The sequence below is a fragment of the Habropoda laboriosa genome, unplaced genomic scaffold (genome assembly GCF_001263275.1).
Source record: "Habropoda laboriosa isolate 0110345459 unplaced genomic scaffold, ASM126327v1 scaffold214, whole genome shotgun sequence".
In the NCBI taxonomy this organism is placed as follows: Eukaryota; Metazoa; Arthropoda; class Insecta; order Hymenoptera; family Apidae; genus Habropoda; species Habropoda laboriosa.
Genome location: NW_017100328.1, coordinates 662399 through 682729, shown reverse-complemented (window position 1 = coordinate 682729; position 20331 = coordinate 662399). Strand labels below are relative to the sequence as shown.

At 40.4% G+C, this 20331-nt stretch overlaps 1 protein-coding gene across 1 annotated transcript in view; it reads left to right on the top strand.

Annotated features, from left to right (window-relative positions):
* Window positions 1-19348: 19348 nt before the first annotated feature.
* LOC108574421 (transcription factor collier) overlaps window positions 19349-20331 on the top strand; it is a 123936-nt gene continuing 122953 nt past the window's right edge. The window contains exon 1 of the mRNA XM_017937007.1: window positions 19349-19419. Coding sequence (XP_017792496.1) covers window positions 19349-19419 — 71 coding nt within the window. The remainder of the gene's footprint in view (window positions 19420-20331) is intronic.

Below are 20331 nucleotides of genomic sequence, written 5' to 3'. Positions count from 1 at the left end.
TCTCAAGATTATTAGAATTTATAGAAAACTATTGTACATATCTGATTACGTTACCCTTACCACAAATTTTTAATATTTTCAGTATTTACACCCATTAACAGCTATTAAGAATATTTTTTTTATTTATCGTAGCAACGATCTGAATATAATTATTCTCGGTCACGCGAAAAACTATGTAATCCTATTAAGTAATCCATTATCTTTCGAATGATGTTGTATGGTAAAATAACACTAATCGTAGCTGACTTCTGATGCGAGAACCCAGTTAAGCTTGGCTTTAATTAGGCAGCGTGCCTTATGATAACTGACAGGCTGGGAAATTCGTAATATCTTGGCAAAAATCCCTCCTAGAGAATCTCAGGTTACCGCAGGGTTGATCGAACGAGAATAGGATGATTCACGTATTAGTGCCGATGTACACTGTAGTACGTACGTACCATAGGATTTGTGACGTCAGTTACGATAGGACATAAATTCTGAGCTAGTCAAGGCAAGAAAACGTTGAGGGGGGGCAAAACGCGACGTACCATGTGTTTCGGTAAAGAGCATCTGTACATGAATACGCAAGAAAAGAATTCCTCGTCTCTTGTTTCCGTAGCGTGTCACCCCTTTCAGGAACCCCTTCTTCTGTGCTGAAACCCCAGTTCGACTTCGACCACAGCGCTAATTCACGGTCGGTGACATCTCGTTGCCATCGTAACAAGTACCATTGTTCTGCACAACTCGATCGGACGCCATTGTGCCACCCTTAAGTGCAATGGTGCGTGCCCGAAGTGGTACCTGATGGAAAAAACTGCTCAGTGAACAATTTTTTTTAAATTGATCGCGACGCGTGGTATAATTGTTTGTTTGAAAACATCGGCTATGCGTCCTTTTTGTCTAGGCTCTGATTGAACAGCCAGCGTGTATACACAGATGCCGGTAATCATTTTCACCTCTTTACAATGTCGCCTAATGCTCAGCGTACTATGTCTTCCTAATGTACTTTCATCATTTTTGATGATCTTAATCTTTGGTGCTTTATCTTTAATAATCTTAGTGCGTTTGGAAAGGAAAGGTCACAGGAATGCAAAATTTCTTTTTCATATAATTTAAGGTCCATTAACGTCTTGGATAGTTGACAGTTATTCTATATTTCCGAAGAAAGGTTTATACTAAGGATAAGTTCGACTGCTTTCTTGAGGTTCCCTTCTGCTTCAAATATTTCTTTAATATTGTTTACAACTATTTTGTTCACGAATTGCGAAATACTTCGATGTAAGTGAGAATACTGTCACTTTTGAATGTAAATTTTGTAAAATATGTATATAGAATTTATAAATTGAACACGCAGGGCTGATCACGTAAATCGGATTACCTAAATATCTCCGCTGTTTATAAATGTATGAAACAACTGTTCAAGACAAAGTTAAGCTTCTTGAAAAAAACAGCAAAATAATGAAAAGAAAAATGTCTTCGAAGTCATTTTCTCAAGATTTCAAATTGAAATCTTACGAAAAGGTGACCCTGAGAGGAATTTCTTTTCTATCATTTTATTTGCCTCTTTGAACACCCATAAACAGAGATCTTATACAAACTAAAAATTTTCAAAAGTAACATCTTAATTCACATCTAAACCGTTACCATTACAAAGCTAAAGAACAGTCGACAACTTCTAGAGAACTCAGACGAGAAAATAAAACTACCAGTGTCGTTGTTATCCTGCATAAAAATTCGTATTATTTACAATACCAGCTCGTAGCGAAGGTGTGAACGAACGTTCACGTTTTTCACAATAAACAGACATAATTGGTCGCGCATCGTTCGAATAGATAGAAGCAAGCACCATCGATGCCACCCCTGACGATTCTGGTACCGGTTCCGCGTGTTCGTAACTTGTTATGAAATGCAAGCATGTTTGTATTCGCGTACACTTTCTCGCTCTCTTTCTCTCCACACACCGTCATTTCTCTCGTTGCTATGAACCGGTGCTCGCCTCTTCCAGCACCGCCTCTCGCTATCCTGTATGCAAAGCAAATGCATCATATCACACGGGCCCCCAGGGCTGCATTACAAGCCCGATCATAGTATGTTTCCAGCCGTATTAATACGCCCGTAAAAATGCAATCTCTATTTCGCGACTCAGCCGAACTAAACTACCCGCTAATTCCATTTGCTGCCGGCACCGAGACCACGGCCTCTACAACATTCCCCCCCCGTTTTTCTCCTGCCAGCATGTGTCGTTTCTTCTTTTGCAATAATTCCTCTCGAGCGTTGAATATTGACGGAAACGTTTAAATTGTTCGAGTAAAAAAAAGGAAAAGGAAATTACGTGAATAAACGATCACCATTTTCGTTGTGAAACGATCGATACGAATGGTGTACCTTTGGTAAATAATACGTTTTACACATATGCTAACGAAGGAGGGAAATTTTGTTTTAAAATAATTCTGATCTGAGCTAAAATGTCTTACGCACCGATTTTTCATTTTTCAGGGTCTTTTCAAATGTTCCAAACTATATACGCATTCTTTTCAAGCTTTAAAGAATAGTCTAGGAAACAGTCTAATTTATTTTCAATTAAGATAATTAAGCCAAGGAGGGCAGAATTCCATCTTCCAGAATTTCAAATTTACCCCTCTATTATACTTGACACCAAATTTTTTAAATTAACGAACACTATTTAACGATCATTTTCACAGAAAGGTGTCGCATAGATCGAGAAGGCAATCCTCGATCGTTTAACAGCGAATAAACACAAATCGGGAGAAGGAGCGACGAACAAGGGACGAAGCGTTCAATGTTTAATACGAAACGATCTAATAAAAAGAAGTTAAACCGACGCGTTTCCCATATCGCGCAACACCGTCGCGAGAAACGATTAACTCCTGCCTTTATTTTCGTGACCGTGGGTAGCCGTGGATCGTTTCCGTGACCACAGACGTATACCTACACCAGATGAATGAGTGGTCGGGGACCAACGAGTGATAATAAAACCTGAACAATCAAGCGGCACGTGTAAGACAGAGGCAAGTGAGAAACGAATGTTGGAATACAAGAGGAAGCGCAGAATACCTAGGCGTCTGACACAGATCGTAGGATCTCGTTGGATGGGCGTACAGGGTGGAGACGATAAAAAGCAACCTTTACGGCGTGACGGAATTACCACTATCCAGCGTCGAACCAACGCGCTAACTCTGCCTTGCTTTTCGCTCCTGCTCACTCGATCTCACCCCTAGTCCTCCGCGTATAATTGTACTGCCAGCAAGATTGTGTCCTTATTGTTTTGTTACCGTGCACGTAGTATGATCTCTGTTGTTTCGACAACTTTTCTGATGTATCGGATCGTTCGATAAGTTCACACCACGATGCGTTTGTACTTGATCTCTTGTTATCGGGATATCACTCGAAATATTCACCTGGTGTTGAAATCCGAACGTGAGTATTCGAGTTTTCGTTGTTAATTTCTCAAATATGAAGCTGTTTTTATCCGGATTTCGATTAAGGAACGCAAGTTTAGGTAAAGGATTAAGATTAAAGAACGCGTAAATTAGAACCTCGCGGTTTCGATTACACCCGAATTTTTCTACTTGAAAATTATCGACGTTCACTTCGAATTTCATTTCACTCGCGCGAGAGATCTCTCAAGAATACCAAACTGCTTCGTGTCTGCGAAGCAACTGCCCGACAGCAATACGATTGTGTATAATACTGTCGAGAGCGACTCGCGATAGTTTCACTCTCAAAAGGACACCTAAGGTTTATGTTTTGGTTCATGTACGTACACAACTCTGACTCGCGTTTCTTATGTTTGGCTCGCAAGAAATATCACGAGTTCTAAGAAGTTAAGGCCTAGAATTTTTCCAAGAACAGTTGCGAGCGTGCAGTGAGCAGAAATCGGGCAAGACGACTCGTCCTCAGTCGGTGTTTACCAGGCTGTCGAACGAGTGCCTCGACGAACGTCGCTTATACTGCGCGATTACGGTCTTGTAGGGAATACAGTGCTCGCTCGAGCAACGCGTTTTCGATTATACGCGGATTTCCAATCAATTTACGTACTTAGCATATTCGTTCGTGTAAATTAAATGCCGCTGCATACGAGAAGCTAGTGCACCGAATTCAAGTACGAACAGATCAGCTTGGAAGAAAAATCAAACGAGAAGCGTGTCTCATTTCTCGATGAATCTTTTTTTCCTGACATTTTTTACTTGCACAAGAGTTCTCTCAAGAATACGAAACTACTTCTTGTTCCGAAAGCAACTGTCCGACAGTAGTATGATTACGTATATATTCCAGAGCAAGTCTGGACACGTTTACTCTCAGACAGTCGACTTTACTCTCGGACAGTCCAGCTCAGGGGCAGTGTCCACTCGCGACAGATACTCTCGAGAGCAATCCCTCTCTCTTGCGATAGTTTTACTTTCAAAATGGCACGTAGCTTCGTGTGTAGTTCGATGTAATACAGACAACGACTCTGGCTCGAATTTCTTATGTTTTGCTCGAGTTTCTCATGTTTCACTAGCAAAAAACATCGCGAGCCTCGCGCAATGTTATGGTATGTGAAGTTAACCAGACTCAAGCATACATACTTGAGGGTTACTCACACGCCTAGAATTTTTCCCGGAATGCTGCGTATGTGAAGTTAACCAGACTCAAGCATACATACTTGAGGGTTACTCACACGCCTAGAATTTTTCCCAGAATGCTGCGTGCCAGGGAGCAGAAATCAGGCAAATCGTCACGTACGCAGTTGCAGTCTAGAGGCCTACCGAACGAGTGCGTCGACGAACGACGTTTGCACCGTGCGATCATAGTGTTGTAGAAAATTCTGTGCTCGCTCGAACAACGCGTTTTCGAATCAATTTACGTACTTAGCATATTCGTTGGTGTGAATTAAGTGCCGCTGCATACAAGAAGCTAGTGTACCGAATTCAAGCACACAACGAACAGCTCAGCTTGGGAGAAAAATCAAACGAGAAGCGTGTCTCATTTCTCGATCAATCTTTTTTTCCTGACATTTCTGACTGGCACGAGAATTCTCTGAAGAATACCAAACTACTTGGTCTTTGCGCAATTTACGTACTTAGCATATTCGTTGGTGTGAATTAAGTGCCGCTGCATACAAGAAGCTAGTGTACCGAATTCAAGCACACAACGAACAGCTCAGCTTGGGAGAAAAATCAAACAAGAAGCGTGTCTCATTTCTCGATCAATCTTTTTTTCCTGACATTTCTGACTGGCACCAGAATTCTCTCAAGAATACGAAACTACTTGGTCTTTGCAAAAGAACTCTTCGACAGTAGCGTGATTACGTATCCCTTCCAGAGCAAGTCTGGACACGTTTACTCTCGGACAGTCGACTTTACTCTCGGACAGTCGACTTTACTCTTGGACAGTCGACTTTACTCTCGGAGAGTCCAGCTCAGAGGCAGTGTCTACTCGCGAGAGATACTCTCGAGAGCAATCCCTCTCTCTCGCGATAGTTTTACTTATTTTTCCCAGAATGCTGCGTGCCAGGGAGCAGAAATCGGGCAATTCGTCACGTACGCAGTTGCTGTCTAGAGGCCTACCGAACGAGTGCCTCGACGAACGACGCTTGTACCTCGCGATCGTAGGCTTGAACAATGCGGATTTGCAATCAATTTACATAATTAGCACACCTTTACAATTTTCCTAATCGCGGCGTATAAGGGTAGTGATAAAACGCGAGTGCGAATTGGTTCGTGTGAAGTAATTCCGCAACAAACAGCCGAACTTGGAAAAAAAATCAAACGACCAGAGTGTGTGTGTGTGTACATATACGTACAAAATTGAACTATTTAGTTAATTGGAAATAGAGAAAGACCTACGCATTACTAATTAGAACACAATAACAAACTAGTTTCTTACTGTTTCTTCGCCGAGACTTATACATGCTCTATCCTTTTCTGGGAAAACGTTGTTTTTCAATAGGAATGTAAACATGACGTACTTCGTTTGTTATTATTTTAACTACAATATGTGGGAATTGAGAATATTGAGGTGGTCTTATTGTTATGATACACAGTGTGACTGCGTACAAGTATACGCTCATGCGTTGGAAGAATATGAAAATGTACTTCAGTTTTTCGTAAGGGTGGGGGTGGTTCCTAACCACGCGGACAGTCGACGTCCCTAATTTCCGCGTTGTTCGTATGGGAGATTATTCGACATTGATATTTAGTATGCGATAAACTCATCGCGAGAGTACGAACTCTCTGTATCGACACTCTGGTCTAAATTGAGTATCTATTCGAGTATCAGATATTTCCTGTTTACATTGCTTCAAATATACTTACGTAAAAAAGGCGCAAAATTCAAATAACTATAACTATAACTACGTCTAACAACAACTCCTATTTAAACGAACTGCAAACGCGTTAACTCTCGCAATAAATTCGTAATTGCCACCTTTCTTCTAAAAGCTCCTTTAAATTTGCCGAATTAAGCTAATTAGACTCTACCTAGAAAAAGAGAAAGACCCTTTATGATATTTTCCGGCTGGTGTTTTCACTGTAGCGACGAATTTACACGGAAAACAAGGAAACAGGGTGTCCGAATTAAGCGAGCCGTGGAACAAACAGTGGATATTGCACGCAATGTGTCGCGGACGGGGCCCAGAATCAGTCCTGTGTAAACACGTTAATGTGCGAAATATACACATCCCACGGTGGCTAATATTGCCGGAGCGTGGTCGGACAAGACCCTGATGCATTGTCCTTTCGTAGGAGGCGTTACTTTGATTGCCACTGGGAACGAACCAAGATATTGCAACGCTATCTAGTTTGTAGTATAAACAATATCAACGCGCTACGACATGATTGCTTATAGATTTCGTTCGTTAAACTAGAAATTTCTATTCTCTCCGCCGTGAACGCCCCTTTCATCGTTGAATCAGAGGGAAAACCGTTTAACGATCTCTTTAAAGATACATCTTCTCGTACGCATGTATAAAACGTGACACTTAATTGAACGGTGAATAATTAATAGTTGAAATGACTGAATATTTAATTATAATAAACAGGTGTTTTTGCGCGTACGCGTGGTTGGTGCGTATCGATGATATTTGGTTTAAAAAATCGATAACCATTAAAAGGCAAGCAATCAGCACTGGCACCGGTTGAAAAAAGAAGGGAAAATGTCGAGATAATTATTTTAAACATCACGAGCGATCGCACAAATGTGCGAAACTCTACGGATGGGTGATCGCATTCGCGGGTTTCGTTAGGGGGAGAGGCACGCAGAGGGATCCGTGTGCGTTTACGCAATTACTCGATATTACTGCTCTGGGCATCGGTAACTCTACTAGCTCTCTACCAATAAACGCATAATCTCGTAATACCATTGATTTTCAATTCGTTATTTACCCGCCCTCGGTGGAGTTCTCAAATGGAAGAAGTGATTTTGCGCAGTTTAATCGGCTGGTCGATTCGTACCTCGGCTAACTGACCGTAAACTCACGACTGGTAATAGTTCGTGAAACCTTTCGAAAAATGCCATCGTGTTTGCGGCATTACTCGATTAATACGGTTACACTGACCTGGTATTTTACCATCTTCAATTTTTTTTTAATTCGTTGCATTGTGAACGGGCATTTAAAAAGATATTAGGTCGTCCCGCGAGTTCGTGTCGAATTTTATAATTTAGATCGATGTTTCTAACGGACCTTTAAATTTCATTAAAAAAAAAGAAACTCAAGCACCGCCTCATGCTGCAACTTTTTCTAATTTTTTGGTAAGATTACTATGTCGTCGCTTGGATTTTCATTGAAATACTTTTCACCTTCGGCACGAATCTATGGGATGACCCGATACATCGTGAGGAAAATTATCGACAATGAGATAATGCAAAATTGCTGTATGAGAATCATAGGAAGCTTATCACGGAGCACTGTTTGATAATTACAATAAAACACGTTAATATCACTCTCTCCGTATGAAATGCTGTTCACGTGACCCTTCGTTGTACTTCGGTCCATGCGTCGATGCAACGGACCGTTTCTAATAGGTAATGCATGCGATATTAACATTGGCAATTTTTCGTATTAATTGACCGGGAATATGCGGTGGCGCTCAATTAAATCCGATAAAATGTGTATGCAACCCGGCATAACAATACGAAAGAGTCTTCTTGCATGCACCATTTAACAAATGAAATAAAATTTCTGTTATCGTGGTTACTTTTCTCGGTGACGCTGTAAATGTGATAGCTGGAGTACCGACGACGATTGTGATATCGTCACCTTGATACTATCGCTAAACAATTTGTACTGCAATCGTAATTCCGTGGAGAAGTTCTAAAAAAAAAGGCAATAATTAAATTTTGCTTCTGTTCGTTGCACTTCCTTCCCTAATTTTCGTAAATTCATATCCTGTGGATGAGTAGGATCAGAAGTCATATCTTCCTTGCAATTGTGGTATGCTAAAGGTAGTATGCAAAATATGAAAAGTGAATAAATTTGAAACCAACTCCATGTTTAATGCTAAAATTCGGTTGTGTTTTCAATGAAATTAAGGCGTGTAGCTGTACTATTAAGGTGGCGATATGATACTAATTTTGGCGAAGAAATGTAATACCATCTGCATAAAAATAATAGGTGTCCTAATATTTATGAACGAGAGTGTAGGTACTTGGAGATATCTAAAACATTACGAATGCACTTCCTGTTCTGTTTAACATAAAAGACCAACTTTAATAAATGCAACCAAGCAATCGAAATACCAAGTGTCATAAACATTCATTTTCTTAATATAGTGTACGCACAATTCCTAAATTAACACTAAAACTTCCCCCCAGGTCAAAATAACCTATCAGCAATTTTCCTAAACAAGTGAATGTTCGATACTGATAAGTACCTATGTGAATCTAATTTTTCAATCGCGTTTAAGTTACATTAAAAAATCCACTTTAGAAAATTTGCCAATGGGTCATTTTTGACCCGGCCGATGCTTTTAGCGTTAAGTAGTACTCACGTCTAGATGACAAGTCTGAATGTAGTCTCAAGTTTTCTTTCACAGCTGGTTCAAAGATTGACACATTGAAACGCGCAAAGGGAGACGAAATTTTCCAATGTTTCGTCGAATTCCGTCACGGCGATACAAATACCAAATCGATATCCCAACAAGAGTTGAACGCCTTTGTTGCCTGACGTCATCGTCCGTCCGTAAGTTTATGCAAAGGGGTGGCAGGACATCGGGTTGGCGGACAGTGGATACCTACGTACGAGAACAAGATGGCGTCTTCCCATGAGGATTCTCGAACGAGGCCGCAATCCAGCGGATACACGTCCCGTCGACAGCGTTAGAAACCTCCCCCTTATTCACCCCTCTTCCCTCTTTCTCTCCTCCTCCTCTCTCTCTCTCTCTCTGCCTGCTTCTCTTCCTCCTCTCACCTTCACCCTTTTCTCTTCTACTGTGTTCTTCTCCCTTCCCCTTTTTTCTCATTCTTTTCTTCTTCCTCGAAACTGTGCGTGGTTTAGCTGCGTTTGGCAGTGGCCTGTCTCGTGCCATTTGCCAACATTTCTCCATACACACGCACGCACAATTATGAAAACTTAATGAGATACACGTCCGTGAACTAGCTACCGAACATCCACGATAAGGATCCATCGGTTGCTAAATATATCAAGAGTGCCGAGAATGTCAGACGTTTACCGTGAAGAAACGTGTAAGAAGATTTCTGAAGTTACGACAAAATTTAGCGTGAATCATGCGAAAGGGATGATTCAAGAGACGTGCTTTTTGTCATTTACTTGGATTGTTTTTTTTTATTACGTAGTAAATACTTTGCTGCAATGTCCCCTGAACTTCTTGAACAAAAATTTCTTTCCGTTCTCATACTGCTTAAGATAGATTAGAAGCAGCTTTCAGCACCATTATCCAATGCTACATATAAACATTAATATGAACAAAAATAGTTAGTATAATAGTTACTATAATAACACTTGCATGCATAAACAAGAAGTATTCCAAATTAACGTCTCGAAGACCAAGCCTCAAGCAAGATTTTAATTTAGTTCTGCACAAGAAATCGCCTCCTTCCAGTTTGTATCACTGCTTCGACGACAGCCTCTACGCTACACACAAATTACGAAAGTAGTTGACGATGCTTCAAAAGGTAGTCCCACGGTGTAAGTTACACTTTCGGTAATCTTTGGTGTACGCAGAGGAGTCGGAGCGTGTCCCTACGGCCCTCGTGGGTGTCCTATCTTTGACTGGCGCATTCTCCACCCCTGGAACACCGTATCGCCTCTCTCCGGAACGATTTCTCGACCTGGATGCATCGTTACACTTTGGCTAACTGGCCGAATTCCCCGCGTTCATCCCCAAAACGATCGGCTAACGACTCAGCGCACGAGCATTTCTGCCCCTCGACAAACCTCCAATGAAATCGCCAATGTACAGGGTCAGTGGTAATTCGTAGTACTTAGTGGCAACGTTGATTGCTATTCCACAAAACCTCTAACAGCACGTACATATTGTCATTTCGTCGACGATATTTTCGATATATTCGATCAGTTTGTCGATGAACGTCACTTGCAAGAAGACGTAGCTTCTTCGTTGTTGAATTCGAAAAAGTAGGAGTTGAATCGCCTTTCTGGGAAAGGTTGTTTTATATGAGAAGTGAATTAGTGAATTACAAGCATGCGAGAAATATATGGGAATATGAATTATTTCGAATTTGCTGCACGTTGATCTGTAGATTGTCTTTGTTAGCTTATGAAGGATTATGACATGCGAGAGGATATCTTTGAGGAAGTAAATGTAAAAGGCATTTATCGTTGTATTCTTTGATACTATGAAACTCATATTATAGTTTCAATGCATAGTTTCTTTGTGTAATAATTCTAATAACTTAATTTCGCTAAACATACTGGAATATCTCCGAATTCAACGATATGTCATACCAAATCATTTCGTTTTACGAAAAATCGTCAAATAGTGAAAAATCGACGAGTAATTTCACCGTTGCTGATACAAATTCTTCAAGATTTTACCACTTTCCATAAAACGAAATGACCTAATATGGAATTCGTGTCAACAAACGCTATAATATTAAAAATAAAAAAATGTAGCGTTCCATTTAAAAAAATTAAAATCTCACCAGTCGTACCAAACAACTTTTGTAACAACATTTTTTCGATAGCTCCAATTCCTTCTAAGATATTCCGCCGTGTCCAGCAAAAAAAAAAGACACCCTGTATAACTTTACGTACGAAAATGCATCGCGTAATCTTACTGAATACAAAAGAAGGAGATGATAAATGAGATCTTATGAAGGAAGAAAAGTGAAACAAATCTCTTGCATTATGGGTATTGGAAGAAAATGGAAAAACCGCAACTGTGCTTCAGCTGGTTCCATCTACTTACAGATATATGTCATAGGGATCGCAGAATGGTCAGCGAGGTATCGAGTGATACCGTACTAGCTTATCACTAATTCACGGAAACGTAGATCCCTGGATATAAAAATAATTTGGTTTATGGAAACAGACGCGTCCTCGGTCCTAGCAGGAGGGGTTTACTTACGGTTGTCGTTCTATACCCGATGGGTCTGCGTAAAATAAATTACGAAGTGCTTCCTCGAACTTCCGGGAAATGCAAAGTATAAGTTCTAAATGTACGACGTATAGGTTCTTAAAATTAGATCACTGCTGTTATTAATTAATGATCGAATTGAAGGTGTTTTGCAGGTGTTGCATAAATTGATTTACTCGACAAAATATCGATGTGAATGCATTGAGTAAAGAATGTAAGGAATTATGATTACTTTCTAGCTTCTTTTACTTGTGAAACGTAATATATAATTTTTTTAGTGGTAAATTCTCTGCAATGAACACTTACCTTGCACCACGTGCAACCTGTGTCAACCATTGTTACGTACGCAATATTTATTCGTCAGTTATGCACTGTACAAAATATTTTTCACAAAGTCCGTTTATAAATGTTGCAAAATTCTACGGGAATTGCAATTCGTGCCAAATGCTATCACACACTTCTGAAAGCAGATTGCGCCTTTACATGATTTTTTGTTAGGCAGGATTAACGGAGAAGATTCAGAACTGTTATCGGTACAAAGATAAACCCCAAAGGACCAGAAACAAAAACGCAATGGCTAATGACGTTGACGCGGCAACCTGTTGTCCAGCCCTTTTGAATGGTAGCATACAAGCAGGATAGCCACGCTAATAAATGGTCCTGTCCGGAGGCGCATCTGCGTAGGAAAAACTTTAGCCGAAAAACTTGAGCACCCCTTAGGGGGCATTGCGCGCCCCCGCGAACTCCCCCTTTGGAACAGACGCCGGTATTATCATTATAATCGTGCACCGATGCGCTGATCAGCTGTATTGTCATACCAAATGCTGATCTGCCGAGTACGTGTAACACCGACTACCACCACGTACCTTCTATTGTTGTACTTTTTTAATTTTATTACGAATGTGAAGACTGCAAGTGGAACGATGGATTTTGTTTTCGGAAAAACTGTTGTATACTTTGGACGCACCATTGTCAAACAGTAGGATTGTTCATACCTTCTATTCTTAAGTTATGACATTTTTTTAAATTGTAATAAAATAATGTAATAAAATCGCAAGTTATTTTTAACTAAATTTTCCAATGCTGGAGTTAATTACAATTTCCACAATTCGTTTGGGAAACTAAGTTCGAATTACTGCAGAATGGAAGAAAATAAGGAGCAACGTAGATCTTGAAAAACGTGGTAAAGCATATTCGTATATAACAAACGCGAAGGATTTCGTGTTTCCAGTAAACATTTATTAACGCATTCTTATCACCTTGCAAATGGGAGACCGTAGCAGAATACAGAACGCAGAAACAAATAAATTATAACGTATTCCTGTTTATTTTCGTGAGAAACACATCTTGCGTGAATGAGTAAAGCAAACCAATACCTGTAAATGATTGTCGATCACTCTGAAAAGTGAGCGACCAAATGCTCTTTGTTCAAGATTCAACTCATAAATGGATGGAACAATTGACAGGTTGATGACCCTCGGCGTGGTAGTAAAGACAAAAATAATCGCGTATCCACTTCACGATTCGCACGTCCAAGTGCAAACAAACGTCGTCATAGAATTCTGGATAGTTCTGCTCTACACACATGTTCCGAATTCGTGAGCCCGAGGGCTGCCACCCCATATAAGCATCGCATATGTCAGGACATCTTTGGCAAGACCCCTGTTGCCTTGGCAGGATACACCAGCCAACACTGTTATACCACGCTGCCAGGGTTCACCTATGGATGATATTACAGTGGAGGAAATGTGGTTCACTCGAAGGACACGCCTCTGTTAGATTTCAAAAGAACCGACCCCGGCGTCGCACGCAAAATTCGCACCATCACCGGCAGTACGTGGACAAGTGTACGCATTACCGTCCTTAGAAAGAGGCTGACGATAGTGATCGCGTGTAAACGGAGAGGCGTGATCCTCTGATTATTGCAATTGATTTACACGTATGGAAACGAACTACCTACACGTTGAAAATTTTTTTACTTCAGACATTTGTTACGTCCTTTTGTAATAAGAGATTTGTTAGTTTTAAATGGATTTCCATTCTTCGTATTTAACTTTGATCGGTTAAGGTGCTTAATTCGTGTGGTGAATTTTAGGTAGAAATTTGGGTAAAAATGAGAATATGTGGGAAAAACATACTTCTTGGAATGAAAAACTCATTTTTTTCCAGAAATACTGCAGAAAGATTTATTTACTGTCACCTCTTAACATTACTATTTTTGAAATAGTATTTTATCTTTAACTTTTGTGTCGTTAAGAGGTGGTTTGCAAATACAACGACTTGAAATTTTTCGCGTGCTTTATAAGTAGCAGCGAGCATTCATATTAAATTCTAGGCAACTTTTTAAGGAACATAAAACACATTTTTGTCATATATTTAGCAAAATTAATTGATACAAATAATTTGTATTTAAAAAATAATATCTATTGTAATTACACTTTTCGATCAGTATACATCTTCCTTCGCAAAACTTGTTCAAATAACAAGACCTAGATTGTTTACTTTCTCGACCAACTGATATCTGCAAAAAGAACGAAATTTTTGTGTTTAACCCGACATATGCTGGAATCAGTTCTGTTTACATCAGAACAAAGACGAACGAAAGAACTGAAATATTATCATAGTTGAATAATAGGCTTAGAATGTTTCTATGCTAGGTAAGGTAGGGTGCATTGCAAAAACAAGTTGTAGCAGTACCATACCGCACGACCCTACTGATTCGTAATTGGATTTGGTCGATGCGGTGATGTTCATTTGACATCATTGAGACATTTAGCTGCGTTAATACCGTTTACCATTGAATTATCCGAATATTTAAGCAACCCATTCAAACGCACCACACAGTTGCCACTTACTTGAATCTTCCCTTTCTTCGTGCCAGGTTTTGCTCTCAAAGTCAAAAGAATTCGAACAATTGCAATTTAAACGTGAATTTTACAAATTTCGGAATAGCAAGATCTTCTTTACAAATTTCCTTTAAATACCATAGATAAAAATTAAAAAAAAAAAGGATTTCTTTTGTTTATAGTTAAATTTAAATTATACAATTGAATGTAAATATAATTATTCGCTAAATAACAAAAAAGCATGTAATCGTTCAAGTTGACAGAATGATTAGCAACTAATAAAAGTAACGTATCACTTAGAATATAGAGCATCGGAAATCAAACGATACGTCACAGTTATTAAATGTTTTGTCAACGTAAGAAAAGGTTTTTTCATGGATTAAAGAATGAAGGAGCAAAAAGTGGTAGTTCCACTTCTAAATGGGCTCTCATACCCTAGACTACCCGCGTCGTTGCCATAAGATGGCAATGTTACAGGCCGTTGGGCAGCCAAGAGGGATCTCATGAATCACGTCTCTGAAAGAGAGACAAACTTTAAAAAAAGGAAGAGAGTGAAACCGGTTTGGCACGCGCACATCTCTCGAACACTTCATAATGACGCCAGCAGACCCTCATTATCCATATCACCCAACTTCATTACCCTACCTGTGACGAGCATTCATCCTTTTCACGCGTCAAGTCATCTACCTCACTGTCAACGTCGACACTCACGTGTAAGTGTGTCGCGAATCTCATAAATATCAGCGTGACGTCGTGTTTGTTGCAGGAGTTGTTTTATAGATCGTCTCAGTACTCACGATAGTTACCTATTATTCTTTGCACTACACATTTTTATACTTTCTTAAAAATTTGCCCATTTGCATACCTAAGCGTACAGTAGAAAAATATTTTCTTTAACAAATTTTATGTGCAGCAATATTCTTTTTTTAGGCATCAGTTTTAAATTCCAAAAATATTTTAGTAAATAAAGTTTATGTGCAGCAGTATTTTTTTTAAGGTATCGATATTAAAATTCAAAAATATTTTAATAAATAGGTTTCATATGCAGCAGTTTCGCTTTTTTTTTTAAATAGATGAGTATTTCAAAATATATTTTGGTCTTATTTGTGTCGTTATTGCAAAATGTCAATGTCAATTGTTTAATCGTAGAGCATTTGAAAAAGTATACTTGAAACTGTGATGCAGAAAGAAGAAAAGGGGAGTTAAATTACCCGACAAAAAATGCGTTATCTTTACTTGATAGACCTCATACCCTCGAAACAGTGACTCTCAAGCGTAAACTTTCTCGAGGAGGAATTCGAACGTAATAAGCTTTCGACGAAAAAGGCAGAAGTATTGAGAAACACTAAGAACTCGACTTTTATATGCCCCTCTTAAATTTACAATTCACCAGGTCTTCTTTAAGGCATAAATTTATTCATACAAATTCTATAATTACATTTCCAGCTAGAATGTCACGAACGTAAAAATTTATGGTAGGAAGCTACCGCTTCCCTTATTTTGCGGGTTTGATCTTACTCGATTAATCCTGTCTCAAATGTTTTAAGTTCCTCAGCACAGCCTAATTTAAATTTAATGTTACAGTAATTTGGTTCAGTGGAACAAATTAAACAACATGAAATTATTTCGTGCATATTATAATAATTAACTGAAACACAGTTTTTGTACAATTATCGTATTAGTAATTTTGAATTCATACTTTTATTAAATTATCAATCACAATTTGCAATTTTTAATTTTCACGTGGAAATAAGTTTTGCTTAATACATAAATATTAATGAAAAACATACGACTATGTTCGTCGTTTTTATTTATTAACCTCATTTTTTCATTTTTATTGAAATTGTACTTTTCACGTGGAAATCATTTTTGCTCAATAAACAAGTATTGAGAAACAAAACTGTAATCGTCATTTTTGCTTATCTTATTAATGCCATTTATAGATTTTATGATACCACTGAATGCTCGTTGAAGTTACTGTACCACTCGTGTATTAAAACCGATGATACAGTATAAACAGCACTAAATTGTAGGATCAGAGAATCTCCATGTTCCCATTTATGGTAAACAACAATGTACAATTTATCCTCGAGTTGTCACTGCCAATTAATGATCTAGAAAACGGTGGATCTTTGATTCGTACGTAAGAACTGACGAAAGCAACATCTTCTTTGAACGCTTATTCCTTTGAAGACAAGTGATAACCAGGTGTAGAAAATTACCAAGAACGCTAAACCTGACAAGACGAAGATCAGGTAAACCAGTTGTTAGTGAGGCTCACGATGGTCTCCTGAGGGAGAGACCATGGATTTCCCCGTACTTGATTACGCTTCGATAAAAACTGGGGCAGGCTAGGTGCGAGTTCGAGGCAGCTTCCACATCAGAGTGAGGTGTTTCTTCGCGATACGTGACGCACCTGCCATTAAATGTCTGCACGCCAAGATAGCTTCCTTGCCAGACGTCGACGTTTCGCCCGAAAAGGACACCGACTGCTCCGCCATCGAGCTGTATTTCAGCATACCAACTTGCAAATACTCGGAGGACACCAGTCATTGCAGCTATTTTCTTCTCAGCCACGTCGATTATGTTTTCTTTTTGCACATAGTTTTATTCTCGCTTCGAGCATTGCCGATGGAATTTCTCGAGTAACTAGCGATAGTTCGACCGCGAGGCGGAATAAAGGAATGCCTTTGCAACGAGAGTTACGAAGCTGGAGGAAAATTCGATCGATTTCGATGCTTCGATTCGAAATCGAAACTTCCATTTTACCGTGAAACGTAATCAATGTGAGTGGAATTTGGAAAATTAAACTCTGCTTTCGCGCGAAAACGTTTACATTCCACGAGACGAAAAGTGTAAAAAGTGAGGATATTTGAAGAAAGAAAAAGTAGAATTCAATACCTTGAAAGACCAAATCAATCAAATTTACTAAATTTTATTAATAACAATAATTCGTTATATATTAAATAAGTGTTTAATGTGCCTAACCAAAGGTATTTTCAAATTTGAACTCAGCCCTTTGGCTAAGAAGGGCGTAGGTATATGCACGCTCCGTAAAAGTCACTCGTTTACGAAGAGCGTACACGTACGCCCATGTAATACAGAGAATTGATTAATTTATTTTCGCACTTCACAGATAATAATCGAACAAATAATCACGAAACAGTTGATTTTCAATCACAGCTACTTTTATACCAGCGTTGAATAACAACTGTTTCCTCCGCCTACACAGCGAACACTTTTTCTCTCAAGCGCGCCGCGGCGAAAGGGTCAACAAGAAAGTTACGCAAAAACAATTGCAACAATTTTCAAATTAGAAAAAGTTACGATAAATCCACTATACGCGATAGTTGGCCGCGCGGGGTGAACCGGGACGAATGCTATTTTGGCGTTTTAAATGAAAAATGTGGCCGTGTCCGTGTAATCGGTTTTTCTCAAATGTCAATTGAACGATGTACCTGACCGACTTTTGTAACCGGGGAACTGTTCGCCGATCATTCGATTTAATAATCGCAGTTCGAAGGTCGTGTCGGATGGAAGAGAGACACGACGTCGGCCTGGAGTGTCAGCGGCGCGCGCCGTAATGACAGCCTCGTGACGTCGCCGTCGCGGCGCCACCGTCTTTGGTATCCGAGATGGGCGTCGGTGGCGTGGAAGGACATCGACGGTGATTGGCCGGCGGGGAGACGGTGGATTGGAGGAGAATCGAGGATGGGCAAGGCGAACTCGACAGGCTGGTCGTTGCGCCGCGTTCCTGCCAGCCACACCCATTGAAAACCTCGAAGCCCATCCCCGTTGGGACCCGCTAGCACGCCGCTCGTGCCGGCCCTGACACATTCGACAAGCGGCGCCGTAACGGGAAGCAACGCGCGGCTGGGGACCTCGAAGGACCTCTTCTGGTCACGAGACACCCTACCGACACTTTCGTGCCGACGATATACGCACCACGCCACCATCGCCCGCTGCTCAGATTACCGCTACTGTACGCGTATCCACCTCGATCGTTTCATCCCAGGTGGATCGTTCGAGAATCTCGGAGGAGTCACGCGTACACACGTTTAGGAAGCTAGATCGAGAAATTGACAGGAGAATCGAAGGTTCGAAAAAATACTCCCGGGAAAGGTAGGAAGATCCTCGTAAGATCTTCACCCTTCGCACACCTGTATTACCGACAACGACTGGGTGCTACGCGGCGGCTAAGTAAGTGATATCGAAAGAGTGACGAAGTTTAGTGACGATCGCGAACACAAGAAACTTGCGCGAACCGTTGTAAACAAAGAGTCTAAGTGAACGAACGAAACAAAGTGGTCAAAGTGGAACAGAGAAAAATACGAGAGAGAGAGAGATAAGGTACTCGTGTGTTTAATTAATCCGCGAACTCGTGAATCTAAAAAAAAAACAAAAAAAATTGTCTTTTTTCTCTCTCCTCGCGGAATTACAATTGTCGTAGCAAGTGCGTAGACGCCGACACTCGGTCGGCTATCGGGATCTGATGGTGTGACGAGGTCGAACGTTGCTATTCGATCGAGGACATTTAATGAACGACAAGAGGGAATTGAAGTTCAAAGGAGGACTTTAATTGATGCGACATCGTGATAACTCGTGGCGGTGGAGAGGAGCGTTCTGACCGAAAGGTTAGAGTTTCTCTCGATCAGCCGCGAAAGAGGTTCTCGCGAAGGGTGGCAACAAGAAGGAGAAAGCCTGTTGCCCCAGGAGAGTCCGTACGGCCTCACGACGCGGTCCGACGAGTGGAGTGGTCTCCTACCCAGCTCCACGATCGTGGGTGCTGGGGGGTCGCCATGGCTCGGACTCGGCGCAGGGGGTGGCACGGGGCCCGCCACTGGGGGCGGAAGCCCCGTCGAACTTGAAGGCCACTGGGGACGTAAGCTGTACGGAGCGAGCGTAGCTCCGCCACCACCACCACCTCATCACCACCCACGGGCGCCCCTCGTTTTCGCGCCTCAGGATATGAGGCAGATACTCAAGGAGGAACCTGTGCCACGTGCTTGGCCACAGCCCGCGCTTGCCGACAACGGAACGTGAGTATCTTTGACCTGTCTTACTTCTCTTTTCTATCGAATCTGTCACCTTCCTGCCTCGAAAATATCAAACGAAAAATAAGCCTCGGTGTTCCCTCCTGTCTTGCTTTTCTATCAAATCTTTCGTCGTCCTATCAAAAATTTCAAGCGAAACATAAGCTTGAGTACCCACCGTTCTGCCCTATCTTACTTTCCTATCGAATTTGTCACCTTTCTATCAAAAATATCAGGGGAAAAATATGCCGGAGTATTCCCTTCCAGCTTACCTCTCTATCGAATCTTTCACCTTTCTATCAAAAGCATCAAGCGAAAGATAAGACTGTATCGTCTTCTTATTAAAAGTCGAATCTTTCGTCTTCGTATTAAAAGTAAAGAAATAAGCGCAGGTTGCTAGTTACCAATACTTTGTTTCCCTTTAATCAGTTTTACCTGTGTGTCTATGTGCGTTATTGCACGTTGTTTTGCGATTTTAAATTGTTTAAACAACTTCAGGGGGAAAATGAGAAGATGTCGCGTGTTCAAATTTTAGGCGCGACTGTGGAATGGTTAACAAAACTGCGTCAACTAACGCAGGTAAACACACGTTTAAAGGGCTGCTTTAAGCGTGGATTACAAGTTTATTCCAATTTTAGCCACTTGTATCTGTTTCGTACATCTGATACTAATATTTAAGATAAAGAAATATTTGTTATATATTTATACAATTATTATACACTGCTTTAAGGGAAACTTTTACTGCAAATGTAACAGCAAGAGCTTCTGCAAAGCGACCGGAAAATCCTTATATTCCTTATTCGCCCACATAGTTCATATTAAAATTATAGGCGAAATTATAGAAAAACAATACGCTTAACAATAGCAAAATGTAGATTTAAAATTAAGATGAACTAGCAAGGGATATTACTCATTACA